Source organism: Sycon ciliatum, chromosome 5, assembly GCF_964019385.1.
Source record: "Sycon ciliatum chromosome 5, ocSycCili1.1, whole genome shotgun sequence".
Taxonomy (NCBI): Eukaryota; Metazoa; Porifera; class Calcarea; order Leucosolenida; family Sycettidae; genus Sycon; species Sycon ciliatum.
The window spans coordinates 30713991-30729515 of record NC_088647.1 but is presented as its reverse complement, the minus strand read 5'-3'; the positions used below and the strand labels follow the sequence as shown (position 1 = coordinate 30729515).

The following is a 15525-nucleotide window of genomic DNA, read 5'->3' as shown; positions in this document are numbered from 1 at the left end:
ACTCTGCTACATGCTTATGTACTCTACCATATTTGTATACATGTGTTTTGTTGTTGTTCCACCAAGTATCCTTTACGAGGATCTAGCTCGGGCATTGAAAGTCGGCTCAGGCTTTCTTCTTCTCGCTTTTTCCACTTCTGGACTTCTGGCAGTAGTTTGTGGTTTGTCTCTGCACGTAGAATTCTTCCTTCGTTGGACTATCTCCTTGCCATTTCCTGTGAGCAATATACCGATTCTCGCTGACTCGATACTGGGAGTTAGTTGTTAAAAGAACATTGTCTGCTGTACGCGTGATTAGAGGCACGTTTCCAAACCCTCTAAATTGGTGACCCTGAACGTTCTTCAGTCTCCCGAGCCTTCGTCGAGTCTGTTTCACAATGTCTATACCGCTGGACGTTAGTTCGTCGCCGTTATTCCAGCCAGCGCCCGCCACCGGCAACACTCCGTCTGCTGCCACTAGTGCCGCCCCATCTGTGGCCCTGCAGACCCCCGCTCCGTCGAGTGCCGCATTACTTGCCAGTCATCGTGCTGCATCGCGACCACCTACGGCCAGCGCTCTACTGGCTCCAACGAATGCTGTGAGCCTCAAGCTGCCGCCTTTCTGGTCCAAGGACCCTGCCCTGTGGTTCGCACAGGTGGAGGCAGTTTTCGCCACACGAGCCATTACACGGCAAACCACCCGGTTCGAGTATGTCGTCGGCGCCCTAGAGCCCGAGGTCGCTGTCGAGGTCCGTGACCTCATCCTGTCTCCACCGGCTCAACAGTGCTACGACGCGTTGAAGGCGACTCTGATCCGTCGCACGGAGACCTCCCAGCAGCAGCGTCTACGCCAGCTACTGACGCAGGAGGAGCTGGGCGACCGGACACCCAGCCAGCTGCTGCGCCGCATGCAGCAATTGTTGAGCAACGCACCAATGGATGCAAACTTACTTCGGGAGCTCTTCATTCAGCGTTTGCCATCCGGCATCCAGATGGTGTTGGCCTCCTCGACCGCCACACTACCGTTGGCTCAAGTTGCGGAGATGGCGGACCGCATTATGGAGGTGTCTCCTCCCTCGGTCAGGCCAGCCACAGTTGCCAATATGCCGGCTTCCGCCCCAGTGCCTGCCACCGCGGCTAGTGATGATATGAGCGAGTTGCGCGCACAAGTTGCTGCGCTCACTGCCGCCGTTGACCGCCTGTCACGTTCGCGGTCGTCTAGCCGCTCTGCTAGCCGCTCTGCATCTCGGAGTGGTAGCCCAAGACTAGGCCCAAGACAAGAGAGGCTTGTGTTTTTACCATGACAAGTTCGGCACTCGCGCCCGCAACTGCAGACCGGGGTGCACATGGCAGACGGATTCCCAGTCGGAAAACAGGGGAGCCAGGCAGTGAAGGCGGCCATCACCCCTGGCTCATCCATTGCTCCCGGCCGTCTGCTGTTCATCCGCGATCCCGCCACGACCCTGTCGTACCTGATTGACACGGGTGCGGCAGTGAGTGTCATCCCACCCCGTGCTAGTGACAAGCCCAGCCCGCCATCGGTGGTGCAGCTCCAGGCTGCTAATGGCACACCTATTCGCACCTTTGGTGAACGTTCGCTTTCGCTCACGCTCGGCCTCCGACGTAACTTCACGTGGACTTTCGTCGTTGCAGACGTCACCTCGCCTATCCTGGGGACAGACTTCCTAGCCCACCACGGCCTACATGTCGACCTGGAGCATCGTTGTCTGCATGATTCCCGGACCAAACTTTCCTCTGCTGGTCTCCTTGACTCTACTGTGCCCATCAGTCCTGTCCTCGCTACGCCTGCTACTGACTCTCTGGGCACTGCTGTTCTACGTGACTTTCCTGAGTTGCTGCCACAGGCCAATATTGCTCTGGGCTCCGTAAAGCACAGCATTCAGCATGTGATTACCACCCACGGCCCACCTCAGTTTGCTCGCCCCCGTCGTCTGTCACCAGCCAAGCTCACAGCTGCTCGCGCTGAGTTTGACGTTCTGCTCCAACAGGGTATCATCCAGCCGTCATCTAGTCCTTGGGCTTCTCCTCTGCACATGGTTCAGAAGAAGTCCGGAGATTGGCGCCCCTGTGGCGATTATCGCGCCCTGAACGCCGTCACTGAGCCTGATCGCTACCCGATTCCCCACCTTCACGATTTCGCCGCTAACCTTGCTGGCTGCACGGTCTTCAGCAAGCTCGACCTGGTCAAGGCATACCATCAAGTGCCCGTTCATCCTAACGACATCGCGAAAACTGCCATCACAACGCCATTCGGCCTGTTCGAGTATCTTCGGATGCCATTCGGCCTGCGTAATGCGGCACAGAGTTTTCAGCGCTTCCTTGACCAAGTCCTCCGCGGTTTGCCGTTCGTTTACGGCTACATTGACGATCTCCTAATCGCCAGTCATTCTCTCGACGAACATCGTGTACATCTCCGAAAGCTATTTCAGCGTCTCTCAGAGCACGGCCTGTTCATTCAGCCGCACAAGTGTGAGTTTGCCAAGTCGAGTCTCAACTTCCTCGGGCATCATGTCTCTCCGGCTGGCATCGCTCCGCTGCCCGATCGTGTTGCTGCTATTCAAGCATTTGAGCAGCCTACCTCTGTTCGTCAACTCCGGAGGTTCCTCGGCTTTGTGAACTTCTACAGACGATTTGTCCCACACTGCGCAGCGCTGACTCAACCTCTCTGCTTGCTACTTCGCTCGGCCAAGCCCGCCAACGCTGCACTCAGCTTCTCTCCTGAGGCACTCTTCGCCTTTCAGGCCACCAAGGACGCTGTAGCACAGGCGACGCTACTCATTCATCCCGTTGCTGATGCTCCCCTCAGCCTTGCCGTTGACGCATCGGATGTTGCCATTGGCGCCGTCCTCCAACAACAGGTAGACGACACATGGCAGCCCCTAGCATTCTCCAGCCGTATTCTCCAGCCTGCTGAGACGCGGTACAGCACCTTCGGGCGTGAGCTGCTCGCGATGTATCATGCCGTTCGGCACTTTCGGCATTGTCTCGAGGGTCGGGAGTTCTTCATCCTCACGGACCACAAGCCCTTGATCTATGTGATACGTGTACATTCGCCAACGCGCTCACCCCGCGAATGCCGGCACTTGGCTTACATCAGCGAATTCACCACTGATCTCCGGCACATCTCCGGCACCGAAAACTGTGTTGCTGATGCTCTGTCCCGTTCCATCTCAGTGGACTCCCTCTTCGTCCGGCCACTGGACTATGACGCGTTCACTGCTGCGCAAACCACGGACCTTGACCTACAGCGTCTCCGTTCTGCTTCAGATACCACTCTGCAATTCCAGGATGTCACCGTTCCCGAGTCCAGCCGTCCAGTGGTGTGTGACACTTCAACTGGCACACCACGTCCGTACGTGCCTGTGGCCTTCCGTCGCCAGGTGTTCGACTCCCTGCATGGGCTCTCACATCCCGGCATCAAAGCCAGCCGCCGCCTGATTGCTCAGCGTTACATTTGGCGACACATGCAGCGTGATATCCAGCACTGGGTTCGTACTTGCCCCGAGTGCCAACGGACCAAGGTTCACCGCCATACACGGAGCCCACTCGCCCGTTTCCTTCCTCCGGATCAACGGTTCGCCCATATTCACATTGATTTGGTCGGCCCGCTACCGGCTTGCAAGGGCTTCCGCTACTTATTGACCTGTGTCGATCGCTTCACCCGTTGGTCCGAAGCCGTGCCCATTACCGATGCTACCGCAGAGACCACTGCCATGGCATTCGTGTCGACATGGGTTGCTCGTTTTGGCGTGCCGTCTGTCATCACGACTGACCGTGGTTCGAATTTCGAATCGGCTCTCTTCCAGCAGCTAATGCATCTTCTTGGTACTAATCGCTGTCGTACTACTGCCTATCATCCGCAGGCTAACGGCTTAGTCGAGCGCTTCCACCGCCAACTGAAGGCCGCCATCAAAGCGCAACCACAGCCGCACCAGTGAGTCGCTGCACTGCCTCTCGTTCTCCTCGGTATCCGGTCATCTCTCCGGACTGATCTCGGCTGCAGCTCTGCCGAGCTCGTTTATGGTTCAACGCTCCGTCTCCCAGGCGACTTCCTCGCTCCCACTCCCAACGACGACTGGGTGCCTACTGCTGAATATGTTGCGCGTCTTCGGGACACGATGTCTTCTATCCGACCAGCTCAGGTTGACACTCGCCTTCAGGCCCGACCGGTCCCTTTTGTCAGTGCTGACCTCTCCACATGCACTCATGTTTACGTCCGCGTTGATGGACACCGTCAGCCACTCCAAGCTCCATATACCGGTCCTCATCGTGTTCTTTCCCGTTCGGCCAAGTCTCTGGTGGTTGAGTTGAATGGTCGAGAGGACACTATCTCCATTGACCGCGTGAAACCCGCGTATGGAGCTGCCAGTCTCAGTGCTGCGGTTGCTTCTTCCATTGCTGTTCCTGGCACTCCCCTTTCTGCTGCTGCTAAACCATTTGTTCGGCGCGTTCATTTTTCTGTTTAATGTTTTCTCGGCTTTTCCTTTTCCGTGTCTTTCCCTTTCTTATCGTGTCCCGCTACTGCTTGTACACTGGCGGGGGAGTATCTGTAGTGCCTGCACGGATTTCTTGCGATTTATCTTTCGTTCCGCGATTTCGTAATTTTGTACATTTCTCAAGCTTCTGCGCGGCAACATTTTGTTTACAGGATGTAGCCTTTATCATGTTGCCATTGTCGGCTACGTAGAGTACCATGCTACGCATGACCCTCGGAACGTTGCGCAGATGTACCACTTCCTGCGAACTCTGCTACATGCTTATGTACTCTACCATATTTGTATACATGTGTTTTGTTGTTGTTCCACCAAGTATCCTTTACGAGGATCTAGCTCGGGCATTGAAAGTCGGCTCAGGCTTTCTTCTTCTCGCTTTTTCCACTTCTGGACTTCTGGCAGTAGTTTGTGGTTTGTCTCTGCACGTAGAATTCTTCCTTCGTTGGACTATCTCCTTGCCATTTCCTGTGAGCAATATACCGATTCTCGCTGACTCGATACTGGGAGTTAGTTGTTAAAAGAACATTGTCTGCTGTACGCGTGATTAGAGGCACGTTTCCAAACCCTCTAAAATGGTGCTGAGCAACGACCCGATCGCAGCGCACAGCATATGACAAGCGGAAGCCAATCGGGACCTCTGCTCCGGGCTCAGTGCTCCGCCACTGTTGCTGCGCTGTTCCTGCTAGCATGCTGGAGACGCTGCACTTGCGCTAGCAGCCCTTGCAACGCTGCGTTTGTGACACGTGGTGGAGCGGAATAGTGACGCGCTGCACTGCGTGACGCGGGGCATTGCCAGTGACGGTGTGTCACCAGCGACGCAGTGTACTCGCCACTACCTGTGTCCGCTACACTCACCAAGTAAGTTCCTGGTACTGACAACAGCTACTGAGCAGGGAGCACCGGTATGCTGTTTCACAACACGGCTACACGGTGCAGCTGGGCAATACGCCGAACTGATACAGCGGGAGCAAGAAAGCAGCAGCTGTGAAGCAACGACAGGTCGAGTGGCGTTACGTGCTACTGTTGATGCCGCCATAACAAGAAGCTAGGCAATAAGAGTCCCTTGCCAGGGCAGGCAGTCCAATTGGTTTCAAAGGTAGATGCTCGCAAAGCTACGGGAAGTGACGGCATACCGGGTTCGCTATTGCGGCAGTGTTCCGATTTATTGGCATACTCTTTAGCAGTACTGTTTTGCACTTCCCTCCGTACTGGCACGGTTCCTTTGGCGTTCAAGCTGGCGACCGTTGTACCGCTTTACAAGACCGGGGACCCATCAGTCCCCACCAATTATCGCCCTGTTTCCCTCCTTCCAGTTGTCTCAAAGCTGTTGGAGAGAGTGGTGCAGCGTCAGCTAGTTCGCCATCTAGACTTGAGTAATGCCCTACCTGATTCTCAGTTTGCTTTCAGGAAGAAGTGCTCCACTGAGGATGCCCTCTGTGTTCTCACGGACAGCTTGCAGAAGGCGAAGGACAGTGGTCTGGTAACTGGGCTGTGCCTCCTCGACATGTCCAAGGCTTTTGACAAAGTCCGGCATGGTATCCTCATCCAAGACCTTTTTGACGTTGGTATCTCTGGTGTCGCCCTGAAGTGGTTCGCGAATTACCTGACAGATCGCAGGCAGCAAGTTACAGTCGCTTCGGCCACAAGTCGTGCTCTTGACTGCACCTGTGGTGTGCCCCAAGGCTCCGTCTTGGGGCCTGTTCTCTTTAACGTCTACACCCGTGATGTGAAATCGGTCTCATCGCCAATACCCAGCGTGCAATTCGCAGACGACATTGCTCTGTATGATTCAAAAGCTTCCGCTGGGGAAGTCTCCAAATCCGTCTCTTCAGCTGTCACTGATCTCGCCATATGGCTTAAGTCACGCGGCCTAATTTTAAACGCCTCCAAAAGCCAGGTAATGACTATCTCACCGCAACATGCCGGGCCTGAGGTCTCTATCGTGTGCTGCGATACCTCTCTACCGATAGTGAAGTCTGCGCGGTATCTTGGTGTCTTTCTTGACAACCGCCTGAGTTGGGATGTACACGTCAGCGCCATAGTGACCAAAGTTGCGAGGAAGATAGGCGCCTTGTGGCGAGCCCGTCGATGCCTCTCCCGCAGCTCGCGCAAGGTATATGTAAAGGCTATTGTCATGCCGGATATGATATATGGTGCCTGCAGCTTCTCTGCAGCCCTCCGCGTGACCCAACTTCAGCGTCTGCTAGCCATGCAAAACCGGGCGATCCGATGCATTGATGGCAGCCCGCCATGTTCCGCGATGCAGCCCCTCCTGGCTGCCAACTCGATTTACCGCGTCACTGAACTTTTCAAACAAAAGCTCCTGATCTTCATCTGGCGTTGTCTAAATGACTCCACTAGCCTTGCTCTAGCCCAGCTTCTCAAACCAGCAGCATGCAGCGGCAGAAGTACGCGCCATCAGCATGCCAATGGTCTGCTCAGCCAGCCAGCTCGCAGTCGGTGTGGCCAAACGAGATTCGCCACCGCAGGAGCATTGCTGTGGAACAGTTTGCCTAGAGAGGTGCGCACCGTATCCAGATTGCAAGATTTTAAGCTAGCCTGCCTTCCTTATGTATGCCTGAAATAGGTTGTGTTTCGTCAGGTTCTGACATGTTCCTTTCTTCTCAGTATTCTCGCTCGCATAGTACTCCACTTCTATGATAATATTGCCTATGCTGTTGCTCATTAGGATTTTGGCAAATTCTATCCTTCGCTTTCATATAACTGGGCCAGGAACCCGTTTGAACTTGCGAAGTAAAATAAAATCAATCAATCAATCAATCAATCAAAGGTCAGGCAAAATCACAAGTCCTGCGGAGCACGTACATGAACACATGTTCAAAGCGCATGCAAGGCAATTGCAAGCGCATACACACACAAAACAGTTGTGCACGGCACATTCAAAGTACACACTGCTCACACATGAAGACATATAAGCACATATGCGCGCGCACGCGCACACACACACACACCGACACACAAGCAAACAGAGAGACAGACACACACACAGATGAGACTCTGACCAAACACATGTACTAGTAAAAGACCGCATGCACAATGTCAATGTGATGCACACCTCCAAGACGGAATGGGCGCTTTCAATAGTACACATACTACTTCTGGTGCTTTGAAGATCCAGAAAACCCCAGTGTCACACCGGCTTTACTAGCCTTTAGCCTACAGGTTTGTACACACTGTGGGTGACATTGCATACAAGTAGATCAGCACATCTAGTACATGTACGATTGTTCTTCCACTTCAAGAATCGTTCCTTCGTTTCACAGCACAGAATAGCTGTCTCTCAGCTGGTTATCAGCAGGGACATTCTCTACTTGCGAAGACTGAGTGATTGCTGTCCTATCCTGTATCATGTTATCCTTTCACCCATTCACGGCATAGTCCTTCCCCTGCCTGTCGCCATGTATAGACGGTACGTGACCTCTCACTACCCCCGTGCTACGCACGATACCATGCTCTGCTGCGCTGGGCATGGCCTCCCTGACTCTTCACTATATCTACACTCATCTGTCTGTAAAATAAACGACTTCCTTATGTCAGTACATGACACAACATGGTGTCAGAAGTTAGTCAACCAGGTCTACACTTCGAGTAGAAATGGCCAAGTTCGCGCCGCCTGCAGACTTTGATTTCTCCATTCCAGATGCCTGGCCGGCTTGGAAACGCCGGTTTGCGAGATATCGCCTCGCCTCAGAGCTCAACGCGAAAGACGAGAAAGTGCAAATCTCTACGTTGCTCTACTCGCCGAAACTGTCTTCGATCAACTGGTATTCGACACCGTTGGAGACGAGGACAAGTATGACAAGGTCATGACGAAGCTGGACGCTTACTTTACGCCAGCATTGAACGTGTTTCACCAGAGGACCATCTTCGAACAGTGCGTCCATCTTCCAGGAGAGTCCGTGGAAGAATTTGTTCGGAAACTTCACGCAGCAGCGAAGTTCTGTGACTTTGGTGACCAGAAGGACAACAGAATTCGAGATCGCCTCGTGGCTCACATTCTGGATCGTCAAGTCGCCAAGGAGTTGCAGCTGATTGAGCCCGCAAAACTCACCCTCACGGACGCAGTTCTCAGGGCCAGGCAGGCCGAGAAAATTTCCGGAGACGTTGCAGCGCAAGCCGCCAGGCCGCAGGTCAATGCTGCATCCCGCTTTGGAGGAAAGCAGCAAGATGCAAGGAGTCGCCGCCAGCGCAGCGGCGTTCCGTCGAAGCCTGCACCAACGCCGTCCACGCAGAGGAAGAGCGGCACTGCAGCTTCAACATGTCCGTGGTGTGGCCACGCTGGTTCGCACAAGAGTAACCGTTGTGCGTGTCCTGCGTTTGGTCGCAAGTGTAATTCATGCGGCAAGCAGGGCCACTTCGCCGCCGTCTGTCTTTCCACTCCAGCAACCACGCGTGGTGCCAGAGCTGTCGAAGATGAATCGCTCGCGTCCCCGTCGCCATTCATGGGTGGTGTTGCAGAGCTGTCATCCAACGCCAGTCCTTCCCAGTCCAGCGACGCCTGGTCAGTAAGTCTGCCTGTTTGCTCGACAAATTTGATATTCAAGATGGTCGATATTCAAGATCGACACAGGTGCAGATGTATCATGTATCACGCACTCCACGTATCAGAATCTCGTACAACGCCCTGTACTCACACCATCCACTACCAAACTCCTTGGTCCATCTGGTGCACCTCTATCCATCAAGGGTCAGTTCACTGCAGACACCATGCACAAGAGTGAACTGTTCTCTATGGAGATCGTAGTTATCGATGGTCCTGGATCTACCAACCTGTTGAGTCGCAGAGACTGCCTCCGACTTCGCCTGATCCAGCGTTTAGATGCAGCAGAATCGTGTACCAGCAAGCCAGCACAGCCCATCGGTTGTATGGTTGGGCCCCCAGCTGATATCAAGCTCGTGGACGACGCCACGCCGTACCACTGTGGTGTTGCCCGCCGTGTGCCTCTGCCTCTACAGGACAAGGTCACAGAAGAGCTCGCACGTATGGAGGAAATGGGCATCATCGTCCGGGAAACGAGTCCCTCTGACTGGTGCTCTCCTATGGTGCCGGTTCGTAAACCTAATGGTCGCGTACGGATCTGCGTAGACCTAAAGAAGCTGAACGACAACGTGAAGCGCGAGCACTTCCCTCTTCCGACAGTTGAGGACACACTGGCTAGGCTCGCCGGATCTACTGTCTTTTCCACGCTGGATGCCAACAGCGGCTTCTGGCAAGTGCCTCTCACGGAGTCTGCATCCAAGCTGACCACGTTCATCACGCCTGTGGGTCGGTTCCGATTCCTCCGGATGCCATTCGGTATAACCTCTGCACCGGAAATCTTCCAGCGACGCCTGCAGGACTTCCTCTCCCACGTCAAAGGTTCCGAGGTATTCATGGACGACGTTCTGGTCCACGCCGCTAACGAAGCTGAACACGACCACCGGCTGGACACAACGCGCCAGGTCCTTGCCGACGCAGGCATCACTCTGAACCCCGACAAATGCCACCTCAAGCAGTCGTCAGTCAAGTACCTGGGACACATCGTCAGCGGGTCCGGTGTGAAACCCGACCCCAGCAAAGTCTCCGCCATTGACGACCTCAAGGAGCCTACGAATGTTCCTGAGCTTCGCCGTGCCTTAGGTCTCTTCACCTACGTCGCCAGATTCATCCCGGAATTGGCTACGATCTCAGCGCCCCTCCGTCAGCTCCTGCACACCGACACTGATTGGTTCTGGGACTCCCCGCAGCAGGACGCGTTCCGTCGGCTGAAAGAGCTCGTCGTTTCAGCCCCGTGCTTAGTGCACTATGACCCCAAGCGTCCCATCATGGTCAGTGCCGATGCCAGCAGCTATGGCATTGGTGGTGTTCTGCTCCAGAAGCACGATGGCGACTGGCGCCCAGTAGCCTACGCCTCCCGTTCCCTGACCAAGACGGAACAAGGCTACGCGCAGATCGAAAAGGAATGCCTCGCAGCGGTGTGGACGTGCGAGAGGTTAGACCAGTACCTCTTCGGCGCTCCCAGGTTCATCGTGCAGACGGACCACAAGCCGCTAGTGCCACTGATCAACACCAGAGACCTGGACAAGGTCCCCATCCGATGCCAACGAATGCTGCTCCGCTTCCTCCGGTACGAAGTCCAAGCCATACACGTTCCCGGCAAGGATCTGGTGGTGGCTGACACGCTTTCACGAGCGCCAGCATCGGCATCAGTTGACAACGTTCTGCAAGACGACATCGGCATGGTTTTATCAACCACTGCCGAAGATCTCACAAGTCCATCCGTTCTCGCCGACCTAGCCAAGGCTACGTCTGAAGATCCCGTGTTATCCAGTGTGATGCGCTACGTCATCCATGGCTGGCCTGCTACCGTCCCTGACGACATCAAGCCGTTCCATCGTGAGCGAGGCCAGTTGTCTCACATGCAAGGTGTATTGTGCCACGGCTTTCGCCTGGTTGTTCCGTCCGTGCTACAGCCTGAGATCCTCCAGAAGCTGCACGATGGTCACCAAGGTGCCACGAAGAGTAAAGCCCGTGCCCGCTTCTCGTCATGGTGGCCAGGTATCTCTGCCGACATCGAGGCGTACGCCGCCAAGTGCACTACCTGTATCAAGCAGCGTCATCAGTCTCCAGAGCCTCTTCAGACAACTCCGTTCCCCGAGCGTCCGTGGCAGCGTATCGCATCGGATCTCTGTGATGTCGACGGCCGCCAGTACCTGATTACTGTCGACTATTTCTCCCGTTACATTGATGTCGCTTGTCTCTCATCGACTACGTCACGGGCCGTCATTACTCATCTGAAGAGCATATTTGCTGCCCACGGCTATCCGGACATCTTCGTCAGCGATAACGGGCCACAGTTCGCTTCCGACGCCTTTGCACAGTTTATGTCGTCGTGCAACATCACGCATCGGACCAGCAGCCCGAAGCACCCTCAAAGCAACGGCGAAGCAGAACGCGCTGTGCAGACTGCCAAACGACTCATCCGTGCGCCAGGTGATCTACAGCAGTCCCTCTTAGCGTATCGCTCCACACCCCTGGCCAACGGCTATTCGCCCGCCGAACTCTTGTACGGCCGCAGGCTCCGCACGAATCTTCCGTGCCCACCTGATCTCCTGCAACCCTCCTGGCCAGACATCACCGCTCTCCGGGCCAAGGAGCAGGAGGCTAAGCATCGGCAAGAAGATCACTTCGATCAACGCTTCGCAGCAAAGTCGCTCTCCCCTCTGCCACTGGGAGCGAAAGTGTGGGTCGACGACAAGCGCGAGGGTACAGTGGTTGAGCAACTCACCGATCGCTCCTACAACATCGCCACCTCATCCGGTCTTCTGCGCCGAAACCGCCGTGCAGTGAAGTTGCTCCAGCCAGTGACTCCTCCCGGACCGGTGCCAGCAGTACCACCGGCCGCGCTAGTCCCGCAACAACAGCCTGTGCCTACGTCACAGCCAACTCTCCGTGCTCGCAACAACATCCAGCCACCGCAGAGATTGATCGCTACCATATAACTCTCTCTGGCTTCATGCTATTGCTATTGCTCTCCCGCACATTGCATAGTTCTGTTCTATGTGCCCGGCTATGTACAACCCGTACATGTATCTGTCTTGCCTTTTCTCCATAACAGTTTTTTCCCCAGCTGTTGTGTTTTTGCTCTCTTTAATTTTTTTTCAAAAAGGGGGAGATGTCCTATCCTGTATCATGTTATCCTTTCACCCATTCACGGCATAGTCCTTCCCCTGCCTGTCGCCATGTATAGACGGTACGTGACCTCTCACTACCCCCGTGCTACGCACGATACCATGCTCTGCTGGGCATGGCCTCCCTGACTCTTCACTATATCTACACTCATCTGTCTGTAAAATAAACGACTTCCTTATGTCAGTACATGACACAACAATTGCCAGCACTCGCCCTTTCCTTCCACAAGCGATGTATAGAATAATAATATCACTGTTGGAGTATTTTTCTTTCAAATCTTAGACCTTTGACAGGATCGGAAGGAGAGTTCTACTGCAAGCCAGAAGTCAGGCTGGCGTCAGGCTGTCGTGAAAAGTAACGAATTCAAACCGCTCCTCAACAAAATCATTACAGTTAGCAAAGAAGCTAGTTCCAACCAATCCAAGTAGAGTGACTTTCAGGAACTAATCCAACGTCTTGTTCATTCAAGACAGTGCTTTTTTCGCTTCTGCACTGACTCTGTCTTTGAGTTACGAGATGTATGCGCTCAGCCGCTCACCTGGGTCACGGCGAAGTGTCTCATTCGCTCTCCCTGCTCTCCGGATCGCCGCAGCCTACACCGCTTTGCGCTGGTGGCTGTCGCGTGCGCGCACTCCTGGTTGCCATGGTGCAAAAACTGCCGCCCTCCTAGACCAGCGTCCCTTTAGTCCTTCGCATTTGAATTTAGAAAAGCGATCCTGTCAGCTTTTCTATTATTGTGTTCACATGGCAGAAAAAACGACATCGCTATGCTACGTAAGTTTCTACGTAAGGTGCTCGATATTTCACTAACCCTCATGCGCGCTCGAACACTTCCTCAACTCCCGCGTCCACCTATGCCAAGCACGAACAGCAGAAGAGAAGGGCCTACGAAGAACGCGTCAGGGAGGTGGAGCATGCTTCCTTTCTCCCACTGGTATTCAGTGCATCTGGTGGGTGCGGCAAGGTAGCCCACGCTTTCCTGAAGCGTCTTGGCCATATGGTTTCGGAGAAGCGGCATGAACCCTACTCCTCCGTCATGTCCTGGATCCGCTCTCTTGTCTCCTTTGCTTTGGTTAGATCCTGCAACATGAGCCTCCGTGGTCACCGTGCTTCTCCCTACCGCAGTCGTTTGGATGCTGCCACTCCTGTTGTGCTGGCAGTCAACGACTGTCAGTTGCGTGACTGAGACTCTTGCGGAGTAGCCGTGTCTAGCCACACTTTTTATTATCCGATGATCTTGTTTTGTTTGCTATGACTCCGTGATTTTCTGTTGGTTGCTTTTCTGCTGTGCGAATAAATGCAGTGTCGACAGTTGTCAAAAAAAAAAAAAAAAAAAAAAAAAAAAAAAAAAAACTTAGGCTACGTAAGTCTCTACGTAAGGTGCTCGGTATTAGATCTACCAACGCGTGGTAGCCGTGTGCTGTGCACGTGCACGGCAGACATTGTGTTCAGTGCATGCAGTCCGCGGATCCGTGTTCGGATGTGCATGCGCGAGGAACTAACTACTTCCTTCTTTGGAACTGCTTCTTGCATGAGCTGTTTCGGATATTTCGTCTCATGGCCTGGCTTATTTCGTTTCGGCGCTGCTGAGACCTCCTTTCGCGGAATATTACTCAATGACAGGTGAGTTGACCAGTTGCCTTTGATTCATTTGCTTGTGTTGACTGTTTCATTCAGGAAAAGTGTGCTGATTTTGGGGCGGAATGCAATAAATAATGGAAAAGTTGACAGGATCTCTTTTCTAAATTTTGCTTTTCTGCTGCCGAGCTGCGAGGCGTCCTTTTACGGAATACTCGATGACAGGTGATCTCTAAGTTGACCGGTTTCCTTCGATTCATTTGCTTATGTTCACCTTTCATTTACGGAAACGTGTGCTGATTTTATTCGGATTTAGATCCATTTTTATCTCTTTGGCCTTGTCTACAGTGTGCGAAGAACGCGAGTTCAACTTCTTGACGGTAAGGCTTATGTTAGATGTGTTGTCGAAATACTCATATTCATTGTAGATTCTACATTGGTACGTTACAAGTAAGGCACTGGTCAGTGGCATACTATCGTTGGCAGTTCCCAATCTGGAGGGAAAGGTTCAAGTACCAATTGACCGAGTTTGCAAAATAAATTCGCATATCAGGGGAAATCTCTATTGTGGAGAGGTTCAGTAACTTGTTTGTTTCATACGAAGCAAGCCAATGGGTGCAGTCTCGTCTCGTGAAAATCTCGTACTTGTATGATTGGATTTGTCTACTCAAGTCGGGGCTGTTTAATTTGTGAGTACCGCCGAGATTGCACTGCCCCAAATATAGTTTCGTGCCGCCAAAGCAAGAATTACGACCTGCAATCTGTTTGTAGTACCTGTAAGAATGTGGAGTACATGTATCGTACTTTCTCTGTTGCTGTTTCAGTTGCCGTCATGTTGCTAAAGAAATTTTCAGTAGAGAGGTTCTGCAAAACGAAAATTCGAACGAAGTTTCGCGACAGTCCTTGCGAAAGTGTGTACGAAGTTTTGCACGAACTTTGCGTTCTGCACATTTTCGTAGTTTGCGCGGGCCAAGTGCACGTAGACCCGGGTGCTCGAATGAGACACAGGGTACCAAAACAGAAACACCCTGAAATTGTACCTAAACTTGTTCCGATTTCGTTTAGTTTTCACAAATACCATCAACATACGGCCCGCTAACGGTATGCCAAATTTCAGCGCTGCCCGGTAAACGCTTTTTGAAATACTCGCGACCCACTTTTTGCTGGGTCCTTGATTCGAGGATATGGGTCTCCTGTACGGTGCTGCCAAAGACCTGCTGAATCTGCGGCTCCACTGACCATCTTGCTCTCAAAAATGAAGTAGTAAGTTACTACTCCCTGCCCTCAACTGCCACACCAAGCGTAGACGATGGTAGACCCGTGTGCTTGAATCGGAGACGATCTGACGAGTTCGCTGTTTCTGATTCGAGCACCCAATTTTCAAATAAAAAATCCGAAGGAAATACGACAATTTTACTGCGTACTGTAGCTTGTGTTGTAGCGCACCCAGGTTCTGAATTCCTGCTGGGTGGGTCAAGCCAGACTCTCTTCCCTGTTCCATCGCCTCTCCAAAAGTATATTCTGACATTATTGAGATTTACAGATGAGAAATTCCACACCTGTCAAATCGTTTCTGATTCGAGCACCCGGGTCTACGCCATGACCCGATCTCACGAAATTTCCTACGACAGTTCATTTCGCGTTCCCTGCAAGTTTCGCGTCCAAAGGTGCGAAGTTTCGCAGTTCATGATGTAGAGCGAAAGTTTGTACGCATTTTCGTTTTGCAGAATCTCTCTAGTGACTCAATTGTTTCATACGAGA

At 53.1% G+C, this 15525-nt stretch overlaps 2 protein-coding genes across 2 annotated transcripts; both read left to right on the top strand.

Annotated features, from left to right (window-relative positions):
- The first annotated feature begins 377 nt into the window (after positions 1-377).
- LOC135816994 (uncharacterized) lies at positions 378-1283 on the top strand. Its single transcript, XM_065330099.1, has one exon. It carries the CDS (start codon positions 378-380, stop codon positions 1281-1283), a length of 906 nt encoding a protein of 301 aa, XP_065186171.1.
- A 7037-nt stretch (positions 1284-8320) lies between these two features.
- LOC135816993 (uncharacterized protein K02A2.6-like) lies at positions 8321-11996 on the top strand. The gene is made up of 2 exons (XM_065330098.1): positions 8321-9019; positions 9123-11996. Exons 1-2 carry the CDS (start codon positions 8321-8323, stop codon positions 11994-11996), a joined length of 3573 nt encoding a protein of 1190 aa, XP_065186170.1.
- The last annotated feature ends 3529 nt before the right edge of the window (positions 11997-15525 follow it).

Bases quoted from the DNA above. Each gene is read 5' to 3' on its own strand.
- LOC135816994 (XM_065330099.1), top strand. From the start codon at position 378: ATGTCTATACCGCTGGACGTTAGTTCGTCGCCGTTATTCCAGCCAGCG.
- LOC135816993 (XM_065330098.1), top strand. From the start codon at position 8,321: ATGACGAAGCTGGACGCTTACTTTACGCCAGCATTGAACGTGTTTCAC. The intron at 9,020-9,122 runs GTAAGTCTGCCT...TCCACGTATCAG, and splicing joins AGTCCAGCGACGCCTGGTCA to AATCTCGTACAACGCCCTGT.